This window comes from Hyposmocoma kahamanoa, unplaced genomic scaffold (assembly GCF_003589595.1).
Source record: "Hyposmocoma kahamanoa isolate Upper Pololo Valley unplaced genomic scaffold, ASM358959v1 93, whole genome shotgun sequence".
In the NCBI taxonomy this organism is placed as follows: Eukaryota; Metazoa; Arthropoda; class Insecta; order Lepidoptera; family Cosmopterigidae; genus Hyposmocoma; species Hyposmocoma kahamanoa.
The window spans coordinates 25,327,450-25,353,736 of record NW_020654810.1 but is presented as its reverse complement, the minus strand read 5'-3'; the positions used below and the strand labels follow the sequence as shown (position 1 = coordinate 25,353,736).

At 38.0% G+C, this 26,287-nt stretch overlaps 1 protein-coding gene across 1 annotated transcript in view; it reads left to right on the top strand.

The window, feature by feature from the left end:
• Nucleotides 1-212: 212 nt before the first annotated feature.
• The window catches only part of LOC113237507, a 37,405-nt gene continuing 11,330 nt past the window's right edge, over nucleotides 213-26,287 (top strand). The window contains exons 1-6 of the mRNA XM_026474007.1: nucleotides 213-324; nucleotides 3,838-3,928; nucleotides 12,678-12,734; nucleotides 23,057-23,175; nucleotides 23,251-23,478; nucleotides 23,695-23,853. Of these exons, the coding sequence (XP_026329792.1) occupies nucleotides 254-324; nucleotides 3,838-3,928; nucleotides 12,678-12,734; nucleotides 23,057-23,175; nucleotides 23,251-23,478; nucleotides 23,695-23,853 (725 nt within the window). The 5' untranslated portion in view covers nucleotides 213-253. The remainder of the gene's footprint in view (nucleotides 325-3,837; nucleotides 3,929-12,677; nucleotides 12,735-23,056; nucleotides 23,176-23,250; nucleotides 23,479-23,694; nucleotides 23,854-26,287) is intronic.

Here is a 26,287-nt window from a genome sequence, read left to right as displayed (position 1 = left end):
ACAGACTAAATTTATTAATGCTTGATATTACAAAACTTATACTAAATCGCTTATACTAAATATACATAATTCGCGACAGCTTTAAATCACAAAGTTGTGAGGAGACAAACTCTATTACTAGAAGCTCTACTGCTACTAAAAACCTATGAATGTTTGATGGATTTGTGAAAAATAAATTTCGCGATATCATTCGATAGATAACGAGGATAATTATTTGTTGCAGATCGCATGATCGAGAGACTTTTCCGGCGCCATGTCAGCGGTGATGAGTACGCTGTCCATGATCAGCGGCGGGCGTCGCGCGCATCGCAAGCTCGCTTCCAGGTAACTGTAATAATAATAATAAATCATCAAATCATCAAATCAAATCATCAAATCATTTATTTCTTTGTGATACACAGGTTATAAAGTTGTTACAAGAATGAATTTTGAATCACTGTGATCCGCCTTATGGCATACAAAGTTTTCTTAGTTTTAGTAATTCTCATGCAATAATTTGTAATAATATTATAATCATGCAGTCCAATAAATGCAACCTATTACTAATGAAACATAATAACAATAGTAAAATAATCAATAACAAATTTAATAATATGAAATGTAAATTTTATAAGAAATCTTCAATATTATAGAATGTCCAATCATTTAGGTAATTAAATAATAACTTCTTAAATTCTGCACAATCTTTGCAATTCCTAATTTCAAGTGGAAGTTTGTTATAAACCTTCGTAGCCATTACTATTACACTCTTTTGAAGTAGAGCAGTTTTACATGATGTACTTTTCAGTTGATGAGAAAATAAGGTACATACTCAACATAGCCCCGCACTAGGGAAACCCTGTGTCGCGGGTGCCATGGACACACATAGACAACCACAAATTACACCCAAACTCACGAGAGAAATAAATGTAGGCCATACAAATATTTCTCCCGCCCCGGGAATCGAACCTGGGACCTTTATCATTATTATTACTATTATTATTATTATATCTATTTTAGACTCTCGCCTCTCCCAAGGCCTAAAAGATTAATTTTGAATTTTTGAATGGGAGAGGCGGTATTTCCCGGCAATGGCACAGTCGGCCGGGGTCAGGGACTCAGGTTCAAGAACCGGCGAACAATACGTGCCGTATCGAGCAGGGCCGCCTTCTGCATTTGTTATTATTATTATTGTAGTTTACTTGATACATTATGAAACTCTTTACTTTCTTTAGCCCCGTTATGATTTTTTATTATAGGGTTGTTATTTGTGGTGAGAGGCCATGATACATCTGTTTAGTTTAGGTACCAGTCTCTTGCAAACTTAATGTAAAATACTTTTTTTCACCTTATAAAAAATATTTTAAAATATTTTTTTACCTTGTGTTATTTTTAATGGAGCTACAATTGTTACCTATGTTTGTAAAGCCAATAAATATTATTATTATTAAAATTGACAATAAGAGTCGAGTACAATTCCTGTAAATTGACATATTTGCACGCTGCTGTTATACAAATAAGGAGAAGGAAACCAACTATAGTCACGCTTCTATTTTGCGATGGACATCCATCACATTGCGAGCGAATCACAGTAAATGCGCATACGCGCATCAAACATCACGCAATAGGTGGCGGAGGCAAGGCGGAGGAATGCGAAATTTACGGAGATGTGCCATTTCCATACGACCACACACTCGCGACCACAGCAGAACACTATATTCTCGCGACAAGCCGCCTACGCCTTGTCTGCCTTTAGTAAAAAAATCGAAGTGAAAATTATTAACATAATCGGTGATATCGGTGTAAGTGCTTAATTCTAAGTATTCCAAGATTACCTTTAACCATCTAACACCCAACAACCTACAGTGGGAAAAGCGCTAAACGCCTATATATAATTACATGCTTCGGGCTCCTGTGTTGAGCCTCTTAGTTTTGCACGACGAGCGTATTTTCTTAAACCCTACTGGAATATATATATATGTATATATATAGCACTAATTTTGAACTAAGTTTGAATTGTTACTACAATGTGCACTGGGCGTTTTCGGGCGAGACTTTCAAACATTTACAACGAGCAGAGTTGTAAAACCTTGCCTACGAGCAGCTCAATAGCATTCTCGTCGTGCGGTGCTGTCGCTGCGTGGGCGCACCAAACAACGAGTCCAAAGCAGATCGGCTTTACCTTGTATGCCTTTGTAGAAAGTCATTGACTTTGAAGATATATTTTTATCTTCTTTCGGAACGAAAGTGGTTTTAGGAATGAGGAACAATGTACTAAAGCGCTGTTTAATGTGACAATGGTATATTAAAATTTAATATAAAGCCGTTATTGTATGCACGACTCCAGAATATCACGATGAAATTTTAAATGTTCTATTCAGACAAATTAAACTTATCACTAAAATCTAATAGCTGTTTGAGAATCGTTAAAAAAGTATTTTTTTTTAAATAATGAAACAATACCATTGTGCTGTTTTCACTATTGTGACGAGAAAAAATTGCGATTGTGTCAGTGCAACAATGCTGGCTAAATTAATTTACAAGCCGACAAACTTGTAGCCGCGATAAAGCTTACTACACCTGCCCATTCATCTCGCCGTTGCCGCAGAAATTACATAGATTTATTATAAAAACCAAGGTTTGTTACACAATTACTTTTAAATGTATATCGTGGAATGTTCTTGAAAGCTTTTGCTTAAGTTAATTAACTAAAACTGAGTAATTAGACGGTAAAGTATTATAATTTATACCTATAGTTGATTTGCGTTCAGCCTAGTGATAAAACAATTGCAGATGAAACTGTTTTTAACCGATTTTAAAAAAAGGAGGAGGTTCTCAATTCGACTCCATTTTCTTTTTGTATATGTTACGCGACAATTCAGTAGTGGTCTCATTTAAATTTGAAGAAAATATTTCACCTCTAAGGGTGCCAAACTAGGGGATGAATCCAGTTTCGTGCACTTTCCGGTAGCCGATTTCAAAAAAACTTGGCAAATAGATGTAGTTCCACGAACTTTTGAGATCGATCTTTTTAGTGCTGGTACTAAAAAGGTTTAGTATTTCTGTACTGGGATTGTTGACAAAAAGACCAATGTTTCGGGTACTTTAGAGATCCCATAGTCTCGGTTGGTTGGGACCATGAGATCTGGACTTTAGATCCGAAAAAATATTTAATAATTCAACAGTAAAAACAAATGCATTGAGAGCTCAGATTATAAAGTAATAATTGAGAGCTAAGTAATCGTAGATACGAAACACGTGTACGGCAAGTGAATTTGTAAACCGATTTTAATGTGAATCAAAAACCGTGTTGAGATCGGTGTGCAAGTACGTGCGATTGAAATTTTCACTAACATAACAACTTGTCCGAATCATCCGAGCGGAGATATCAAAAAGATTTACATCTTCCGTATGAAGTGAGAAAGTGAAGATTAGTGTACAAACATTGTCCTAACACCAAACAATGGAGCACCGAAACTCAGACGTGGGGGAGTGGTGGGAACCGCGTATTGAGTTACGACTCAAATGTGGGCCACACTTACGGAAATTGTTTCTTTCTGGGCGTTTCGCAATTCTATACCTTAACAAAGTTTTCACAGAAGCATAATTCGTAATTGCTTTAAGTAATTAGTAAAAGTAAATACCCACAAAATAAATTTATAAACATTTTTTATTACATTCATTAGATTAGGCGGAATGACTTTGTTAATGAACAAAATGTGCGGAGCGCGGAAATCTTTTGACAGAAAAACAAAGATAACCAATAAAACAAAAACGGGTACATACATTGAGTCTATAATACGTTAAGACTGTGAAAAAAAGTAGTTTCTAGTATTCTCATAATCATTTTGTTTTCAGTGGACGCAAGTCGGGGCAGTTCAGCGACGCGGGCGAGGAGCGCACGCGCAGCCAGCATGACCTCAACCGACAGCAGCGATCCGCTTCACTGGTAGGTCGTACAGATTTTAATTAATTTATGGTGATTTTATGCTGGCCTGAAAATAAATAATTTAACCTGCTCGGCTCCATTATATAAAATTATAATATGCAATAGTGATCGTGGACTCCGTTTTACGAGTGGCACAGCAGTGAATAAATTTTAACTTTATTGCTTTCCATGGACGGGAATGACATTAATTTGTGAAACTTATGATCCTATAAGTTAATACTAAACCTAGCGGAAACAACAATAGGATTTATATTACGTTATTCTATTGTGCGATGCGTGGGCTCCAGCAAAATGAGCAGGCGCAGTGCGGTCGACCACCAACGGCGAGTGTTGTTTTCGCACATTAATTGACACGTCCTCTGTCCCGTATATTTAGCCCTTAACCATAATGTCCTGCATACGCTCTAATGTATACAAAAACCTTTCCCAGTAAATATGCAAATTCAAATGAAGCTGGGAATTATTTAGAATTAATATGACGTATGATAATTATAAATGCATAACGGCGCCGCGCTGGCGCAGTGTGACTGCCCTCATTAGGTTTTTAGAACTTTGTATGAAGTAATATTTGGCTCCCTTGATGATCAGCTAGTATTACTTAAGTATTAATATGCAGAGCGGTGGTAGCCCAGCGGGGAATTGTTGATTCTCAATTATTAAAGCCGACGGTTCGAATCCCTGTGGCGGTTTGTACCTATCATTTCAATTTCCAAGTTAGATACAATTGTGAATTGGAAATTAAATTATTTTATCGGAAATAAATCGCTTTACAGGTCACATGATCACGGCTAACTGAGATGGTAAAATCATGAAGCAATTATGTAAAAGGGTGGCTTTTGATCGAAAAATACAATACATAATACGCTATTTGAATCCGGAAATAGTAGTTTCATTTCGAACGTGTAGCCATTGAGAAAACCTAATCCGTCTCCTTAGACGTGTGCACAGCAATGGGATTGTAAATATAGCCACATGACTATAGTTCTCATGGTACATTACTATACCAATTTAGAAATCAATCGAAAAACTTGTTGCTTTCGTACGTTAAATCATACTACTGTAGAATTAAACAGTAATTGTTAGTAATATTACGAATTTGTAGCCTACAGGCATTACAGCAGCTCACGTAATCTATACCGCAGTAATTATCACGTGTATTGCAATTACACCTCTGCTGAATAAATATTTATTGCTTGAGGCACAACTGTAATTAAGCTACACTCTGTTTCAAGGTGTATACTCTATCAAGTAGCATGAGGTTTACATGTTAGTTGCCACTAAAAACAGAGATATGGAGAATATAAACCATGTCCTACGTCCTTCCTAAAAGTGAAAACGCACAGGCATTTGACGTAGTTTTGCAAATGATAAAATTTTACAATACGATATGTATCCTCACTGGCTGTTAAAATGTTCTACGTGCTTTCTATTTTTTCCTTTAAACTAGGCATATAATGTACTATATGTACATGGTTTATTTTACTTTGTTTACGATAATCATTGACGTGACGACCAAGTCATGCGCCTGGTGGCTAGCGACACGTCTACCTTTGCAGTTGCAGAGCCACTTAGAGATGGTAGACCCACTATTACTGCGCCTGCCACCCTGGCACGTATAGTTGACAAGCTTCGTGCGTCTGTACTTTCACCAGCGCCCTTACCCTTTAAAACCGGAACGCAGTAAATCTCACATTACTGCTTCGCGGTAGAAATGGATAAAGTGGCAATACTTCCCTAGATGAACTCTATCAAAAGAAGCTCTTCTGCTACAAAAGAAGCTCTACAAAAGCATAAATAAATTTTATTCATCTTCATCAAATCATTTATACTTCCCACTGCTGGGCACGGCATCCTCTCAGACTAGCGTTTAGGCCATAGTCCGCCGCCTTGGCCCGTGAGGGTTGGGAACTTTTAATATTTTACTTGAAATATGTCTAGCCTTATGGAGGGTATAAAACATGAGATAGTATTGTTTGCTGATGATACTTCCTTATTATTTAAAGTTAAAAGGCACCTATGTTCCTACGACGATGTGAACAATGTTATATCTAAAGTAGTTGATTGGTTTGCTGTTAATAACCTACTTCTTAATGAAAAAAATACAAATTGTGTAAAATTTACATTACCCAATGTTAGAGAGACGGTTACAAACATTGTAGTTAGAAACGAAAAATTGAATCTTGTGGATACATTTGCATTTCTAGGTATAACGTTAGATGCTAAATTGCAATGCGGTCCCCATATAAGTAAGTTATCAAAACGGCTCGGCTCTGCAGTGTATGCGATTAAAAAAATAAGGAAACTTTCAGACGTCGAAACCGCTAGATTGGTTTACTTCAGCTATTTTCACAGTCTAATGATATACGGCATGTTGCTTTGGGGTAATGCCGACGATATCAATAGAATCTTTGTCCTGCAGAAACGTGCAGTTAGGGCAATTTACAATCTGGGCCCCAAAGTATCTTTGAGAGATAAGTTTAAGGAAATTAACATCCTTACACTAGCCTCACAGTACATTTATGAAAATGTAATTTATGTTAAAAGGAATAGTAATTTCTTTATGAAAAATAGTGACAGACACAACATTAATACGAGGAATAGAAATAAACTAGCTTTTCTTGATAGTCGTCTTCAAAAAGTCGAAAAATCATTTAAGGGGCAATGTATACGCTTCTATAACAAGATTCCGGTTGATATACAAAATTTGCCTTTCACGAGGTTTAAAACTATAGTGAAACAAAAACTTTATACTAAAGGTTATTATACAACTTCTGCGTACTTGGATGACAAAAATCCGTGGTAGTAACCCGTTTAGATCATGGAGGTAGTCTCGATCTCTGATGTTTCAAATAAAATAAAAAATTGTAAATGTTATTTACAAAGAGCAACCCCTAGAGTTTCTTGCTCATTCTTCTCAAGGGAATCTGCCTTACGAATGAGCGGTAGAGTTTAACCATTGTGACGATTTCAAGTGTAATAATGCTTACCTATGACATAAAGATTATTTTGAATTTTTGAATTTTGAATTTTGAATTATATTCAAATTAGTGTTTTATTTTGCAATTTTTGATGCGCAATAAAGTACTATATTTCATTAGGTCATTCATTCGATCGCTCTTAACCATCTATATAATCCACAGTTTATTAAACGAGTCGATTGAAAGTAAGAGTTGTTTATATATTATTTTCGACTCTGTTTGCCTGTAAAAGTTGCTGTCTCACTTACGCGTAGCGCCATCGGTGTCGCCAAGATTCGTGAGCTTCATAGCTTGTGTGGGCTGTAGCCAAGTAGCGGTGACAAAGGCCATCAACGGACGATGACACTTAGTTGTTTTGTTGATTGCAACTGGGACGTGGTAGGTGGGCGTATAGCTACTTATACATTTTGTAATGGCAGATTATGTTTGCCGAAATTAAAAAAATATTTCTTAGCTGAGTATCTTGGGTGCATAATTTTATAATTTATAGTCGTGTTTAAACATTATGTGCGTTACATACGCGCGATCCCAGTGAAGATGATGTCAAAGCTTTAAAAGTAAACTTCACTAGTATTCATTATAATATTTTACTTTTAAATCTTTTATGGTAATTAATGCGAGAGCTGTTTGCTCGCCTGACTATCACGTCGCTGTACAGCCACGTAGAGTTTGACTGAATGAAACTTATTTGTCGTTTTATAGTTTTTTTTCTTAATTTGACTTATTTTTTGTGTAACATTTTGAAACGTTAATTTAAAAAAATACATTTTTTTTATAAAGTTATGATGAAGTTATGATAGTAATGATATGAAGTCTTATAAAATTATGAATATTGTATTTTCCTACCGGTCTACGGACTAAAATCAACAATTAATTATTATTCAAAAGTTTTATAAAATGATGTTAACAATAGCATGCCTGCCAACGCGTGGCGTTGATGTGACGAGTTATGTAAGTTTCAAGTGTATTGCATTAGTCACTGCGCCTGCGCAGCCCAGCGCATATACGTGTTAAGTTCCGCAGGTCGTAGGATGCTATTTAAATCTATCTTGGTTTGACGAACAAATACACCTTTACGTTCTTTAAATCACACATTGTAACGGTCACACGCGTGAAAATGGTGTTGTTTTCCCTTAGACAACACACACGAGAGTGTATTTGGCGTGGAGACCAAATAGGCGAGCTTTTAAGTAATATGATTATGTTTGTAAGCGTAGAGGTGAACGTAAACTGAAACTAAATTAATATCGTAAGAAAGCGTGAAATATAAATTATCAAAATTTAGAAATTTTATACCAACACGTGGTCTCCTCTGTTTCACTATAAAATACTTGAGTACTTATAACTATTTTGTAAACAATGTAATGTCACGAAACTCACTAACGCATAAATGCAAATCGAGGAAGGCCATAAAGAGTTTGAATATGAATTATTCCAGCAACTTGTGAATGAGTTTTTCTCTATCGTAGATGAATTTCAGCATCTGTGAGCTTAAACTCCAATCCAAATAATCATTTGTTCCATAGATAAAATTTTAACATTTGAAAACGTCATTTTTTAAGCTACTGCTCGTTCACTGTGCCGACTTCCCTGAGAAGAACGAGCAAGAAACTGTAGGGATTGCTCTTTTCTCATAAACTTATAAATACTATAGAATACATTTTGAATCATATTTGTGTGGAATCTACTCTTGTTGTTTTTCCATACGTCTTTATCTACGTAACACGTAGTCTACAACTTTTGTAATATGACTTTTCAATTAAAATACTTTTAATGTAAGTTTTGCACTTAGGAAATGGTAATCTTAATATATGCTCCGGAATCTTATTGTAAAAACGTATACAATTCCTCAAAAAAGAATCGTTTACTTTAGTTAAACGAGATCATGATACCATGAATTTGGACTTAGTTCTAAGGTTAATATTATGGATATCTTCTTTCTTAACGAAATTATGTATATTTTTACGTGTATATAAAATATTTGAGTAAATGTACAGTGATGCCATAGTCTTGATACCAGTCTCCTTAAACTTTTAAGAAAAGAGTTTAAGAGAAACCCGAGAACCTAAACGGTACATAGAACGAATGACTCGTTTTTGCAACACAAATATGGTTTGTATACCTGGCGCTTTACCCCACATGAGAATCCCTTAGAACATTATGCTATGGAAGTAGGTAAAGTAAACTAGTCTAGCAGTAGCTTAAGCTGATGTTGCGGGTTGCGACGATGCGGCGCGGCGATGCCGCAAGTGTGACCAGGTCCAATTAGTACAACGTAACATACATGTTATCAACAATTGAAAAAAGTTAATTAATTGGTTGTTATATATACTCATACCTGTATTGATTTAGGGGAAAACGTTTTACTATGAAAACGATTACTATAGGAAACAAAATTAATATACTTTATCACGCAAAGTACCGGGCATTGGTGGCGAATGTAGAGAAGCCTGTTCGTACACTAAATTATGATGTGATGCTACAGAAACTCCGGAAAGTGAGGCGGATTAACACCCCGTCACAGAAAAACTATCTTGTACGAAATCGAAAACAATGAAAACCGATGTGATTCCAAATACTAGAAACATACTCTGGATGCTGTGACGGTAACTATTTCACTTCTATTATGACGCTAAACTGGATCAGTTATACTTATATTCTAGTCATAATAATCATAGTCCAACCATATTTGCGCTTCCGTTTTTCTCATCCGTTCGAAATCGTGTGGAAAGCGAAAGTATCATCAGAGACGTCTACTTGATCGCCATTCGCCACGCCGCGCTAGTTTTCGCGGCAAGCAGGTTGCCAACTGGCACGGGCTGATAACCATACGCCTCCTTCGGCCCCACGACTTACGATGCACCAGTTAACTAAACTGCGTGTTAGTTTTGCTAATCTAATGCGGGATTTAATTGTAGTTTCACTCATTTCTAACCTTCTAATTATTAGTAATCTCCACCGCGTTCTAAATGTAATATGTATTACTGTTGCTCTGGCGAATCATATTGCTTTTACACATGTGAAAACTAGTTGCCTTTCTCTTTTTTTGTTTTTTATTTTAATCAAATGCAAAATGAGTAAATTACTACAAAGAAAAAGTTTTTAATCCATCCAGTTGATACAAGTAACTTCAGTGACGTATTCAAGAAGAACTGTTTTCATATAATATCAGGTGACAGGACGAACGACACGCCTATCTATAATAGTTGCAGTGCCACTCAGAGCTTTAAGTCACAAAGATCTGAGGGGCACTGCCACTACGCCTGTCACCTTGAAACATAAGTTGATAAGTCTCATGTACCTGTAACTTCACTTCTGTGTAGCTTCCTTATTCACCCTTCAAAACCGAAACGCAATAGCGCACACATTACAGCTTTGCGGCAAAAATAATAACGCGCACATGCCCCGCATAAGGGAAACCCTTTGTCGCGGGTGCCATGAACACACACATAGACAACCACAAATTACACCTTGGTCCCTCCCAGTCCGGCATAGTAACCGTTCGGCCACTGAGCCAGTTAAATGTAATAGATAAGGTGTAAAAAATAAAAATAAAAATGGGTAAGGTATCAATACTTCGCTGGACGAACTCTTTCACAAGAAACTAGGTACTGCTACTAAAAACTTAATAAATTGTGATGTGAATATTAGAGACATAACACTCAGCACTGCCAGTATACGTCCACTAAAACGCAGTAATACAACCGCGTATTTCCCTACACGCATATTAATTTTGCCAGTGCGATGAAACCGGTGTCGAAAGTTCGATTTATAATCGTAATTACTTACATTTGATTGACTCGTTGCTCGATTTAATGTTCCGTATCGGTAATTAGCGTTGATACTTATATGTGAGTTGCATTAATTACATGTGCAACAATTATATGCGGCATGCGTTCTAAGATAGGGATCGAGAGAAATAGACGGCACGACATCTTAAGTTAACATTTACGCTTTCATTGCTGTGCTTTGTGTGCTAATTTGGCCGTTATTGGTCAAGAGCACGTCAATTACGTAAATTTAATTAACAAATATGCAGCTTGTAATAAAATCGGTTAAAGCCTGCTTGCTAGATGTGCTTTTGACTACAAAAAGCAATTTAGCGGCTTTTTGAAATACTTATCTACTTGTCATTCCTGAAATTTAGGAATGGCAATTTTGAAATATTTTTTAAACTAATATGATCATATCTAGTTCTTGGGTTTTCGTGACTGCTACACTGGAAATTTGTTTTGTTTTGTCAGTCATTCGAGATTATGGGACCTGTCTTTAAGAAAGCCGAATCGTTGCTTTGTTTGTTATAACAACGGGATTTGAATCCGAAAAAATTGTTTTATTTCCAGTTATAAGTTTAAATAAAAAATAAACATATATATTGTTATTACTCAGATTTCTTTTGTGAAATGCCTCCACTAGTTTCGCTAAGTAATATCAGCATTATACAAATACAAATAGAAACTATTAAACTAATGACCTGCGTCTCAGAAATATGCGAAACAAAGAAATCCATGAAAACTTACGCAACATCTATCTATTTCAGTAAGAGCTCGTCTAGAAGTCTATCTATTTTAGAAAAGCACTGCCACCTTACCTATTTCTGTCAAGCAGTAATGTAAGCACTATTGCTTTTCGATTTTGAAGGGTAAGGGTGCCGGTGAAATTACATGCACATGGGACTTGTCAACTTATGTCTGAGGGTGACGGGCGCAGTAGTGCCCCACAGAGCATTGTGATTTAGAGCTCTGAGTGGCACTGCAACTGTTATGGACTGGCGTGTAGCTTACCATCAGGCGCGCGACTTGTTTGTCCCGTCACTTGATATTATAATAATAATATAATAATTTTATTATAAAAAAAGGGTTGTTAATACAAATATCGAACACATAGAAAAAATTCTTCGACTCGATGGGACTTGGACCACGCTGTATGTACCAGCCGCTGAATGCCGTAAAATCCAGTATATCTATAACAAAAACACATAGGAGAATTTCGACAACTCGATAACTTCACCTGTAGCTCAGTTGGTTAGAGCAGCGCTGCGGTACATCGTGATCACGGGTTCAAGTCCCATTGGGTCGGATAATTTTTTCTGTGTGTTCGATCTTTGTGTTTATAATCATATCAATAGTTACTTTATCGGATTTCCTATCTTATAGTATCTCTTACCAACTATACGATCATAATCGTGTCTCTCTAAAATTTCCCATTCATTAGAGATCATATTATGCACATCATTTAGTTTTTGCTGAAGAGAAATTAAATTGCAGGAGTTGTTTATTTACGCATTCACATAGTCATTGAAACTCTGATATGACATCGGTTATGTGAGGTGATGCGGTTATTAATATTCTTAAAGCCATAAAAATTACTAAAGACCTTAGTACCCTTTTTGTGTATACATGTATCCAATGACTTTTATGAGTTTGAGTAAAAAGTGCTTAAAGTTCCCAGTAAAAGATAGTGATGCGCAAAAACTTGTTTAGTAGCGTGTCTTCAAGCTAGCATTAACGTTTATTTTAAAATAATAAACATATATGCTCAGTTTCTTTACTATTTCATTATGTTATGTATTGATTAGTATAAAAAATTATACGGAAGTGTGGTAGGTTCACACGCAGTGAACAAACTCATTCGTTTTTGATGTTTGAATCTGGGATGGCTCTGCTATTTGAATATTTCCTTATACATGTTAAGAATGCTCACGTCGTCGTGTGCGGGATAAGATATTTCGAGTAAAACACTGTTTTAAGGTATATGTTTGTTTGTTCCAGCAAACCTTGGAGACAGGTGGTACCGGGGTCGTCAACCTCGAGAGCCTGGAGGCAAAGGTAAGCGACCTCCCCATATATTATCTCCTTACATTTTGCAAATAGCATCGTGTGGTAGTGAATAACAAATGTGGTAATTCTCTAGCAATACCATAAAAATAATAGCTATATAAATAGTCATCTATGGTACGTTTATACCGTACGTACAGGTTTACATGTGGGACTGTTAAAGTTATAAGAAGATGTCTAAAGCGATATGCAATTCTTTAATGGATTATGTTGTACATGTTTAGGTATAGGTATATACCGCTGTATATGTGTTATTTACAACTACAGTCAGTATTTTCCAAGAAAATAAGGCATAAATGTTGTTTCATGCCGGTTCCATAAACTCTTCAACGATAGGACAGAAGATCTGTAATGGTTTTAGTAGCAGTAGCGTTCCTTGTGAAAGAGGTCGTCCAGGGAAGTACTGACATCTTACCTATTTCTGCCGCCAAGTCGTAATGTGAGCAATACTGCGTTCCGGTTTCGAAGGGCAACGGTGCTGGCAGTGGCGTAGTGTCGATTTCTGCCGCCCGGGGCCACCTTAAATTTGCTGTCCCCTCTATTTTCGCGATTACAAAAGTAATTCGTCCGGGCAGGCTCGATTCGATGGTGTTTTTATGTTCGTCTGCCGTCGCCATCTTTGTGTTGTTCCGGATATAGTTTTCTCAAATTGTAGAATTCATTTTCAAATTTTAAGTAAATAAAATAATTTTCACAAGCATTTTTCTGTGCCCGGGGCCATCTCCGTTCCCACGCTATACCATTAGGTGCTGGTGAAATTACAGGCACATGGGACTTGTCAACTTATATCTCAGAGAGACGGGCGCAGTAGTAGTGCCCCTCAGACGTTCATGTTTTACAGCTCTGAATGGCACTGCAACTGTTATGGACAGGCATGTCGCTTACCAGCAGGTGAACGACTTGTTCGTCTCGTCAGTTGGTGTCACAAAAAAAAAGAATATTGTAATATCAGACACTCACTCACCCATCTCCATACAACACACACGTATGCACACGTATGCGCGGAGAGACACACAAGCACGGACATACACACAAGCACGGACATACACGTAAACAGACGCATAACCACGCGCACACACTCGCACGCACACGTATTCATCCGCAATAGTATTTCAAACAGAGTTCCAAATTATCAAAACTTTTACTTTCTTTGATATTTGTCTGATAATTATCCGATAATTAGTCCTGCTGATTCATAGCTTCGTATCTTTAATTTTTGACTAAAAACGACAAACGGCGAGAAAATTAAATAACACTAAGAAAATCTTTGGGGAAAACGATTTGGTTTGCGATTTTTTTTAGTTTGACATTCTACACGTTTGACACGCCTTTGATACAAACACATGGCACGACGTTGCTAGCGTTAACATTTTGTAGTTCCAATTAATTTTATAATTATCACACCGAACCCAGATTGTTACTTTGAATTGTTTTTGTTTATTCTTTTATTTTTCGATGAGCAATCAGCGTTTGTCGTCGAGTGTAGGAGACCAGGAGACTCACAACACAAATCTAACTTGTTTCAATACTCTACACTTTGTTGCATTCCTAAAAGTATACAATGTAGCAGATGGACTCGCTTAAACTAGAGCATTTAGACCTCTTTGGGCACTGCAAAATACACAGAGACGGCAATATGTCAATTACCTGCATGTCTACCAAGCTTTCGTTTATAACCGCAATTATGTGCATGCCGAGTGAACATCAACGATTTTATTACTATTTTGAGTATAAATTCTAATTCACTCGCCACTCGGGTTCTATTACCACTACGATGTACGCGACGTCGCGTTCGCGAAGGCGGCAGAGAGAGCGAGATCATCAACTCGTTGAAACGTACATTACCGGCAAAAAACTAATTGTGCATCGCAATAGATGCTTGTAATTGGTCAGCTACTCAGTAATTATGGTAATAATGTCTCCTCTCCCGCACTCGAGAGTAATGACCGTTTCTCTGTTAATGAACGTGTAACTGCCACGGAAAAGCAATCAAATAGAAACTATTAAACTAATGACCTGCGTCTCAGAAATATGCGAAACAAAGAAATCCATGAAAACTTACGCAACATCTAGCTATTTTAGTAAGAGTTCGTCTAGAAAAGCACTGCCGCCTTACCTATTTCTGTCGCCAAGCAGTAATGTAAGCACTATTGGTTTTCGATTTTGAATGGTAAAGGTGCTGATGAAATTACAGGCATATGGGACTTGTCAACCTGTCTCAGGGTGACAGGGACAGTGGCGGTGCCCCTCAGATCTTTGCGATTTAAAGCGCTGAGTGGCACTGCAACTGTTATGGACAGGTGTATAAATTACCATCAGAATCACGACTTGTTCGTCCCGTCACTTGATAAAAAAAATCTATTTGCGAGTTCAATCAACACCGTATATCTACCGAGTCTCGAAAAAATCTGTATTCTTCTTCTTCTTCTTATCGTATCGACGGTAAATACTACAATGCTTGTCTTCGTAGTGAAAGAATTTGCCAATCGGCGTAAGGTTCTCGCCGATTGTTGCCAAGGGTGCAGCAGACGTAAAGGATAGAAATGGTACGTCATACGTCATTGCTCCTTTCGCGCACCCCTCCGTGCTCCAGCTCGTTTGAACGACGCTTCGACAACTACGACAATTACAGAGGTAGAGGAACCTGTACCGTTCCTCCTTCTGTCGACTAGAAAGTTCGGAACACGACATCCTTATTACATTGGAATACCACGGATTCACGCGAAGCTCTTTGCTTTCTCCTTCGAAACGCGTACGGCGAAGAAATGGAATACCAACACAACTGGCATCTGTGTTTCCCGGAAGAAACCAATAGACAGAGAAACGCGTACCATCGTCGTCGCTTGTCCTCGAGTAACGGCCAAGCGTGTGTCTTCTATCTCAACCGAAAGACACAAAAATAAATGTCGCTTTCAGAGTTTCGACGAAGTACCTATACTTTCATCTATATAGACAATTGGTAGTAACTGTAATATGGTAATACTTCGACTTCCGGATTTCTGCCAATAGTTTTAAAGTCTCTTATGACTGAATGTAAAGGTATTTTTTATCTATACCTATGGTTAAAACAAGCTATTGCTTGTAGCTTAAAACGTTTGCTTTTGGTGAAAGGTTATAAATTTATCTACTGTATTTTTTTACATGCAGCCACTAGAATGATTTTAAAATCCAATTTGAACTTCTTACATGAATAGTTTTACCCTACGATGCAGTAAAATTGGAAATCCGGAATTCGTAAAAGTGATTGATTACTATTTGAGGGTTTTAACCACTCTATATTAATCATTGTATCTACTTATATATAAATATAGTTCTACTCATTTGCAACTGCTAATAAGATACGTCGAGAAGTAGTCCGCGATAATTTGTCCGGAGGCGAGACGCGACGAAATTGTCGTCATACCGCCACGGCCGGTATAGCAACAGATTTAAGCGATACGTCGTTTGTATAACGACGTGTACGTGGAACTCGTTCCCGTTACAGATATATCTAGAGATTACAAACATTGATTTACTTATTTTATTTATTGTGGAATGTAATTGATAGAAATAATCAATTTCTGAACGCTTAATTTAAATTTTATATGTGTAACCAAGCACCTACATTTATTCAGTTGGTTACATTTGATTTTTAATTTAATATTGAATTCCCGTAAGGAAGGATAACAATTATATTCTTAAATACTTTTAATGACGATCATTTTAATCACACTTTTTTTATTAAACACTATTCGTATAACGTTTCCCGAGTAACAAATTCCTTACTAAAAATATATAATAGACATAAAGGCGGGTAAATACAATACTGAGCACACAGTCACTGCAACCCGTTATCGCGCGATACACTCAGCAATTATCCCTTGATTTATCGGGGCGATAACTTTTCTTTTATCGCTTTCGATCGCCGGGTGGCTTCGCTGTGCGTCCGCGCACCTCGGCCGCGGCAATCATTCGATTTCAATTTATTTATTTAGAACCCGTACTTAGCTTCGTTTTGTTTATTTTAGTATGTTTCGATTGAAGTTTGATGAGCTTCTTGCTAGTTTCTTCTGGATTTTCAGTTTATGTTTTTAGTTTTTTTTAGTTTATATCAGTGTGTGTCACTAAAAACTGATACGGTTAGGACAAAAACTTATTTTTATAATGTAGACACATGTAGCAATACGCATATTTGATATAAGTGCCTCAGCCAAGTTTAAGAATGCGCGAGTGGACAGTTTCTTAGCTGTCATCCGTAAAAAGTCGGCGTCGCTACTGAATAGAATACGTGTCAGCCCCTATAACCTACTAAAGACAATTGGTGGAGGGATTGACTGCCCAGTAATACGACTGTTAATACATACTACAAACTTTCTTATAGTATTTAAGTACTAACATGGTTTTAAGGCTGTACCTACTAACATTAAATGTATATAAGTTTAAAACAGCATTAACGTTTCACTAGCTCATTACAGACGACAAGACTGAGGTAGGAAACAGGGTTCTGTAACAGAATTAAATGTAATAAGTATTCAGATTGTATCTTCTAGAACGGAACTGTGTAAGATGGTGTCGAGCGATGCAAAGTGCATGTTACGGTACGTTAATGCGACACAATCGCTGGGAATGCGCACGCGCAAATAGCGACATAAACAGACACATACAAACCTCAAACTATTTCCTAGATAGGGCTGACAAACGGGCACTACAGGCAATGTGCAATAAAATGTAAATGGTGCTTGTATAATAAATCCACTATGATTTATTAGAATAAAACCAGATATTTAAATAAGTTCGCTGCTCGTAAACAGCGTCTTCTGAAAACAGTGATTTGCCATAATTGCAATAAAGCTACGATGCGTAAGAATACAATTTATGTTATAATTATTAATACAAAGATACATACACTCAGAAAAAATTCCTTCGATCCAGCCGGATTCGAACCGACGTGTTCTAGCAAACCGTGTCAGACGCTATGCCAACAAAGGAAAGGAACGAACTAGCGGACTTCACGAACTTTTCTATATGCTAGTTATCAGATATTTTGTATTTGGTTTTCAACAACTTTTATTTCGTCACCCAGTTAGATAACTTTACAGCTACCAGCCCTGGTAACATCTCTAGATATCGCTATTAATTGTTATAAAATTTGTGTTGAATTGATATTCAATTATTTTTTGTGAAATGGTTTCACTAGTTTGTTATAATAATTATTAATACAAACACTTGAACACTAAGGAAAAAATTCCAAAACTATGCTTAGTTGTAATGGCATCTGGCACGGTTTGTAAGTGTTTGTATTAATAATTGTGGAGCAATTTCACAAAAATTAATTGAATATCAATTTAATACAAATTTAATACAATTTATGATCTACTGCTTTTGCCATACAGACTGGTAACTGTGATCAGTATTTTGAACACAAGAAGATAATTCTGTCACTATATGTATACTGTGAATTCGCCACATACCTACACTTATCCCGTCTTAATAATAGTAATCGAGGCGATTACAATTCATTACTCTGTTACTAGATATCATATTTGAAAGGAAAGAATGAAAAATTCTTGGAATCCTAGCCCTACGATCACGAATCACGATAGTTGAGCGCGCGCTTCGTCCGCTATACCTTCATTACGGAGATAAAATCGCGCGCGCGAGATTTGTTGCCATCGCCTGCGCCCGCGCCGGTCGCCGTCTGCCGCTCGTACTTGCCTATAAAACTTCCCAGTTTGCTTTTATTGGACACTTCTCTAACGATGTAACCAAATGGCGCAACACTGTGTTTTGTGGATGCAACTAGGCAATAAAGTTCCAGAGAACAGCGAAGTAGGAAAAGGGAAATGGGTTTTCAGAGGCGGCTATAAAAGCGATCTCGTGCAGTCAATTAAAAAAACAATCTAAGGTAGCTGCACAGAGACTAAATAGCCCTTTGGAACTGTGTATAACATTTACATTGCGTATTTGTAACGTAAATCTAATGAAATTTGATTAAACTCCACTCTGCTTGCTCACGCGTGGTTTTTGTGGAATAATCATAATAATAATGTGCCAGAGCAACTGAATTCACTTTCGGGCACATCCCAGAACCAATTTAGAAAAGTTCATTTCGCAATTTCGTTCTACCGGGAATCGAACCTGGGACATCCTCATCACATTATAAGTGATTTCGTTAGTTATTCTCTAGGAGTAATAATAAATGTTTAGGGAATCATTAACAAAATTTGACTTTTCTAAGAATTTCACGTACTTAGTTCTCAAAGGAAAGATCTGGTTGGTTTATTGTGTGCTCGAAAGCGTCATGGTGTGGAACGAAGCGTGCGCGGGCGCAGGAAACGTCGCTAACGAACGGCGGCTTCCTCGCTTGCGTAGACGCTAATGAACTCATAGTCGACTTATTTACTACACTTTCTTGTTACTCACGTAATTGTTTGGCAGTGACCGTTACCTACGAATATACCCCAAAAAGACCATTACACAAAAACTGAACTATGTTTTTTGACCGGAATGTAGATTCCCCAATAACTTCGCATCTGACATTATTTTTATAGTCCAGTATAGGAGTACTAGAGTAGTTAGTAAAGAGTATATCAATTTTTACCGACTTTAAAATGTAAGGTTCTCAATTCGATTGTAATTTCTGTCTATGTTACTATGATTGCTAAGACATTTGTGAACAGATTTCGATGATTCTTTTTTTGTTGGAAAGGGGGTACCTCAGTTGTGGTCTCATCCAATTTTGAAGAAAATATTACACCTCTAAGGATGGCAAATTAGGGGATGAATCTGGTTAATTAGATTGCACCCATTTTCCGTTGACTAATTTTAATTAAACTTGGCACATAACTTTTAAGGTCGTTTATTTTAATAAAAACGTTATAATTATATCAATGTAGATTTAATCAATACCTTAATAGCGTGTTTATTTGTTTGTAAATGTCCCTAAAACAAAATTTAAAAAATTGCAACGTTGCGCTGGGTTTATTGTGTCTGGAATATAGTAAGTTCTCGAAACCTATTACAATAACTGATGGGATTTCAATGAAATTGCAAACAAGTAATATGTAGAAAGTTAACAGTTCAACACACAAGGGAACTTCATGTATAATTATTAATTCAGGCGTTACTTTGCGTACGTCCATATTTATTTTTTAGAACTTCAACGGTTTTGTCATACGAATAGGACAAATTAATCGCACGAACGTGGAGGGAAATGATTAAGTTCAAGTTTAAGTTAAATGGTAAATTTTGTGATTGTTTTTTTAATTCTTTGGTACATTCACATTCTTGTTTTTATATACTTGATAAATACAAAAAAATTTTTTTTTTAAAGGGTACCTATGGACACTTAGACGTCAAAGGGGTCAGCGGGGTTTATGGGGAAGGTAACGGCTTCGTCGTACGAGCCGCACGCTATGAAAGAACCCCTCATTGTTCGTAGGTCTAAGCTTTTCATTTCCACTGATAAATGTACGTATCTGTACCAAATTAAGGATGTATTTAAAAAGGCCGAATCAAAAGTACCAGTTTTTTCAGTAGGACTAGGGCTCCTTGTGAAAGAGTTCGTCCAGGTAAGTACTGCCACCTTACCTATCTCTGCAGCCAAGCAAAAATCTGAGCATTACAGCGTTCCGGTTTAAAAGGGTAAGGGTGCAATTACAGCCACATGGGACTTGTCAACTTATGCGCAGTGGCAGTGCCCCTAAGATCATTGCGATTTAAAGCCCTGAGAGGCACTGTAAGGACTTGTTTGTTCCGTCCTATTGTTGGTATTATAAGACAAAAAAACAAAGAATTAACAGGCTTGGATGGAAAGACTAAACAGGGCGGAGGTAGCGAATGGGGTAATATCAAAAGGATAACCGATGGATGAAACATGGAATGTTCAAAATCAACAGTAATCTACGAACCAACGAGCTGTTTACAGAATGCTCATTACCGTAGATCAATGCGGTCTCAGACGGGCGTGCAAACCGTCCTACTGCCCGCGGCCGCAACGGGACGCTAATGACAATAATGAAGGGCTGAGGAGCCAATCGGCTGTTCGCTTCCTACATTTATACATCATTTCACTGTTTGCTAGGAATCTATTGAGATTCATGTTTGACCCAGCGTAAGTTTACGTAACTGTAATGGCTTGTGAACTTTCGTTGCTTGGCATTAGTCTAATTTAAATATCAGTCGAAGTCCGTTGTCAAGACACACAAATTATTTTTATTTTATTAATTACTCTATACGATTTACTTTGACATTTTTATTTTTTTGACGATAGTAATGTGATGATATTGTAAAAATTAATAGTGTAGTATAATGTTATAAAGTAATGCATTAAGCAATCTGCAAGTAAGAACTCTGTTCTGCAGTTGCTATACCCTTGTAAAGCAGCACATGTACCTGCCCAACACCGTCACATCTAAAATTAGCTATGTATGTGACATGCAATAAACGAATAAATAAAAACATCTCGAGATATTTGGAATTCTAGTAATACCAAGTTTCAAGAGTTGTCTAAAAGCTATGATTCATCAAATTGTTACTCTGTCGCGAGCCTATTCATTATACGATACGTATAACAAGTCTATTCAGTTAACACGTTGCCTGCCAACCTACGAGTATACTCGTAGTACATGATCTGGGCGGCACCGCCAACTACGAGTATTTTCGTAGTTGATTGTATGCGATTTCTAACGAATTTTTAAACAGTGGCCGTGTAAGGAAGGCGGGGTTAAATTCTTTGGCATTTGAAATAAAACATTAATTAAATCAGAAAATTAAGTTTCATACAAAAAAAATTAGTTACATCACTGTGAAGTCACAAAGGAGTGAAAAATTTTAAAACAATTTTCAACGCATAAGGCAGGTTTTTCAGGGCATACCGGACAATAGTAAACTGTTTCTTTGCGTTTTTTTTCTTTGGTGCAGACACGACACGGCTTCGTCGGTTTTTGTTTTTTTTGGGTAGGTGGTAAACGCTCTAAGTAATGTAATTGTACTTGCTTTTTCTGCTCCTGAAGTCTGTGTTTTGTGAATTTCTCGCCTAAAAGATATTTTACAACCTCATCTTTGAACGAAAGAGCATCTATTTTGTTTTCTGGAGGAAGGTTGGCTTGTTGGTTGTAGATCATGCATGCATTATGGATGAAAATTTCAAAAATGTGGATCGCTAGTTTTTTGTACCAAAACAATGTCTTTCTAAGAGCTGAGTAGTACGAGAGCATTTGGTCTGAAAGATCGATCCCGGACATTCCGTTATTATAATCTCTGACTACATTAGGTTTCATTGAAACCCTACCGTTTTTATTTGACACGGGAACCAGAATAGGTTTTGAATTATTTACGACTATACTCGTAGTTTGGCAATAGCTAATAAAAATCCTATTTTATTGCCAAACTACGAGTAAACTCGTATTTTGAACTAGGGTCCACTGCCAACTACGAGTATACACGTACCTACCATTTTGTATAGTGGCAATAGCCATATAAAAAAAAATACTACGAGTATACTCGTATGGCAGTTAACGTGTTAATAACAAAATTTTACCGCAAGACATGTGTGAATGAAGCTCTCATTTACCAGCAACAAAACGTATGACGTTCTAATCACTACAATGACAAAGTAAGGTGTGTAATAAATCAGCCGTCTAAACACTCCAACGTCGGCGACGAGTGGTTTTTGCACAGACAGTAATGTAGATGTCATTAGTGCCGACCGACACGATCGTTGCGCCTGCGCATGCGGGCTAATTGCTCGATCTATGGCCGCTAATCACAGCGAAACGAAAGCTCAGATGCACTTTTTACATGGCATTAAATATTGGAAGCTGTAACAGTAAATTCTCATTCATACTATTATTAAGTTTGTAACTAAGTGGACATTTCATCATCATCCACAGCCCGACTTGACCCACTGCTCGGTATAGGCCTCCCGTAGTTTTTTTGGCTATTCTCTCCCGTGTACTGCCTGCAACTTTGACAATGTCGTCCACCCGTCTCGCTACAGGACGTCTCACGTTTCTTGGCCACCATTAGGTTCTCGCCGTACTCCACCTGTGTTCACTACGTCTCGCAACATGTCCCACCCAGCTCCATTTTAAATTCGTTATCTAATCTCCTATGTCCTGAATCTTAGTTCGTCTACGGATATCAGAATTCGGGACTCGGTCTATAAGTTTGATACGGAGCATGATTCACTCCATGGAGACTTTGAGCGACTCTCATTCTGTACACGGCCTTCTGTATAAGCGTCCACATTGGATATTTACAACAAATATATAAATAATAGTCAATAAAAGAATTTCTCTTTCTTATGTACAAAATTTCTCGTGTGTACGCAGATGGCGAGCATCGAGGTATCTTTAGCGGGTGCGCGCAGACGCAGCGCGGGCAGAGAGATTGGACGCGAGCTGGACGCGTTGCGGTCCGCACTCACGGATAAAGATACTCTTATACAAAGGTATGATCGTTTTCAATTTACGGCTACAGAACCTATTCAGTCGGAATGTTTACATATTATTCTTGTTACTTACAGTCTAAAAAAGCAACTTAGCGCATCACTAAGCGCGGCGAGACTGGCGTCCACCATGTCGTCGCCGACATCGCCGCGCGGCAGTCCTCGCGAGGAGGCTGCCACCACGTTATCTGCGGATGAACGGAGGTCGCTGGAGGAGCGCGCCGTTGCCGTGCGGGCCGACCTCGAGGCCAGAAAGAACAACATACAAGATCTCAGGCGCCGGCTTGAAAAGACCCACGTTACTGAGTATGTAGTAAACAATTTAATAGGAAACCACTCTAAAAACTATTATTATGCTATCCTGTATATACAGGGCAATAAAAACATCAGAGGATCATGACCCGCCAGTTATGTCTTGTAGAGTGGCCTTATGCCAGCGGAGGTTGCTATATAAAAAAAAATGTTTTTAGACTTTTAAACCGTTACAAAGTCCTATGATAAAAGTGGTTACTATTTGTATAGCAACATCGACACGCGCATCCAGCAGGCGGAGCTGCAGTACAAGCTGGGTCGTGAAGAGTTGGAGCTGTTGACGCTGGGTGAGCAGGCACGCGCACTCGCGCAACTCATCGAGCAGGCAGACGCCGCTGCTCGCCGCTGCCACGCGCCGTCGCTATACAGGTGAGATCAGAACTGTTATCTGATGGACGAAGAATAGAACAAACCTTTTTCGGTCATGTAAGGCTACTAATACCTGAATGATGATCTTTTCATTTCCCTATCAAATAATTATCCTCTGATATAAACACCGTTTCCCAACGGAAATTAACCATTGTGTGGTCGCTCCGAGAGGTTTGTCTCACGAGAGTGATCTCGGCACCTGTAGCTAATGCACCTAAATAGAACTAAATTGCTAGGGAATGTTTTCTAATTAAAAATTGGCTTAATACACCAACAACCGAAGTCAAATGTTGTAAAAGGTAAGCCCGTAAAATAACTACAAAAGTATTAAATCTGGGAAGCTCAAAACATGAGTGTATCCAATAACTCATTCGGGATAGGCGTGAAGATTTAGATCCGGAGATATAAAAGCAAATCGGCGCTAATTACCATCTGCATTACGACACCGGCTATTGTGTGGTGGGCCGGCCTGCGGCTGCCCCGGGGGCGAGGGCCGGGCGCTTTCTCGGACTCTATCGCTGGGAACATCGACTCAACGTTGGTAGTCCACTTGAGACTACGTACGATTGATAGTAAGCAAGTGAATAATTCGGCGCCAATTTCAACACTCAGTCGTATATCTGAGTGGTTTATTTTTCGTTTAATTTTCGCTGAGAAAACTAATAAAAGGTTTTTAGATCATGTTTATTACTTATTTTGCTAACAATACAATTATAAAACCTATCGTTAAATATTCTCTGTATTACATTTAATGGCTTCTGGTGCGAACAAGACTCTAGTGTTACTCTATTTTGCAATGTAATTACCTTATGTAATATTGTAGGCTGATTTCTCACGGCCGGGGTCTGCGGTCGCAACGCAGCTCGCAATGCATGCGCGCATCACTTCTCAATCGACCCCAGAGTCAGTTAATCATTGGTAACAATGGGATGCTCACTGACCTCAATATAGGTACCCACTCCTTTAGGTAGAGATTTGCAGCTATAGCTGCAAGTACTTAAACTTTTACATGTAAGTGGAACTTTCTAGCAGTGCCGTAATTTTTATACCTGCATTGTCTGTATTTATCTACATAGTAGTTTTTTTTTATATTTAAAATATAATGCTAGATGATATATAAAAGGTTGAGTCTTTATTCTCTGTATTGGTGCATTATAGCGAAAACTCCGCGGATGCAACCGGTTATTAGCTATCTGCTTCGATAGTGATAACGGAAACATATGACAGTTGAAGTCTAAGCTGCAACCGCGGAACTCTGAGGCGACGGAGACGGCGCGTCTTACGCCGTGGTTCGACGTTCTACATGATAACAGTGAACTTGTCTCCCGCGTAGTGTAATTGCTTAATAAAAGTTTAGCTGTGCCAAGACGACGCTCACTAGTTTATCTAGGTTGCACTAAAAAGAGACCTAGCCTTACTTACACATTTAATTAGACATTCAGTGTTTAAAAAATAATTTAAAAACAATTTTCTCCGAAGTTAGGCCCCGCCCCTAAAAACATTACCCACTACCCATTTTCTAAAACACCAGTGTCATATGCACTAAATTTTTTTTAAATTATCAATGTAACCTCTCGTGGTGGATCATTATTTTTCTTTCGTGTAAGCCATGATTTATGGTATCTAGCAATTTCCTCGAAAGCGGCGTGTGTACAGTTACGGTAAATACAGAACATTGTGGTTAAAGCACGGGTTTTTTTCGCATTATTAAAGCTATTAGAAAATTCTCGAGTTGGTTTACGATTAAGAGGTGTTAGGTACCGTTCAATCAGTGTGCTTGTAAACCTGCTCGGTGCCAATTGTGGATGTCGGATTCTGGGTGAATGTTGGGAAAGCATGCGACGATGGTGCAAGAAATTAATAGCTCATTTACTCTACACGTTATCAAGACGTACATCACCATGGAAGTACCACACTCATTACTTTGCTTATACTTAATTACAAACGATGCCTCCGCGATGTATTTTACTGTAGGTATCTGTATTAGGTATATCAACTAAGTGCGCGTTCGGAAGCGGACGGGCGGCACTACGCACTGAGAATTATTGTTATAATTCCAGTTTCGCACGGCATTTTAGGCCGCTGCGCGTCTCTGGCAATGGGTTTCCAACAACTCGTAGCCAATGAGTTTTGGCGTTTATCCAACACGCCATTGATACTATGGACGAGGTTAGCATTGTGCAGATCTGCAAATCCAACTTCAACGAGGATGAGATTTGCAGTGGCAAGATGCAGCTGTTCCAAAGCCTCGGTAAAGCTGAGAACATGCCATCTCGCCGGAAGGATGGAGGCGTGAAGAGTCTCCAGGATATTATCACACGCCTGAAGGAGACTGACCCGGACGACGTGCCTACATTCGTGGCGAAGGAGCTGCACAAACTGCCTCCAATCACGTTTTATCACGCCGATGTCACCAGGCTGCTGAAGGATATTA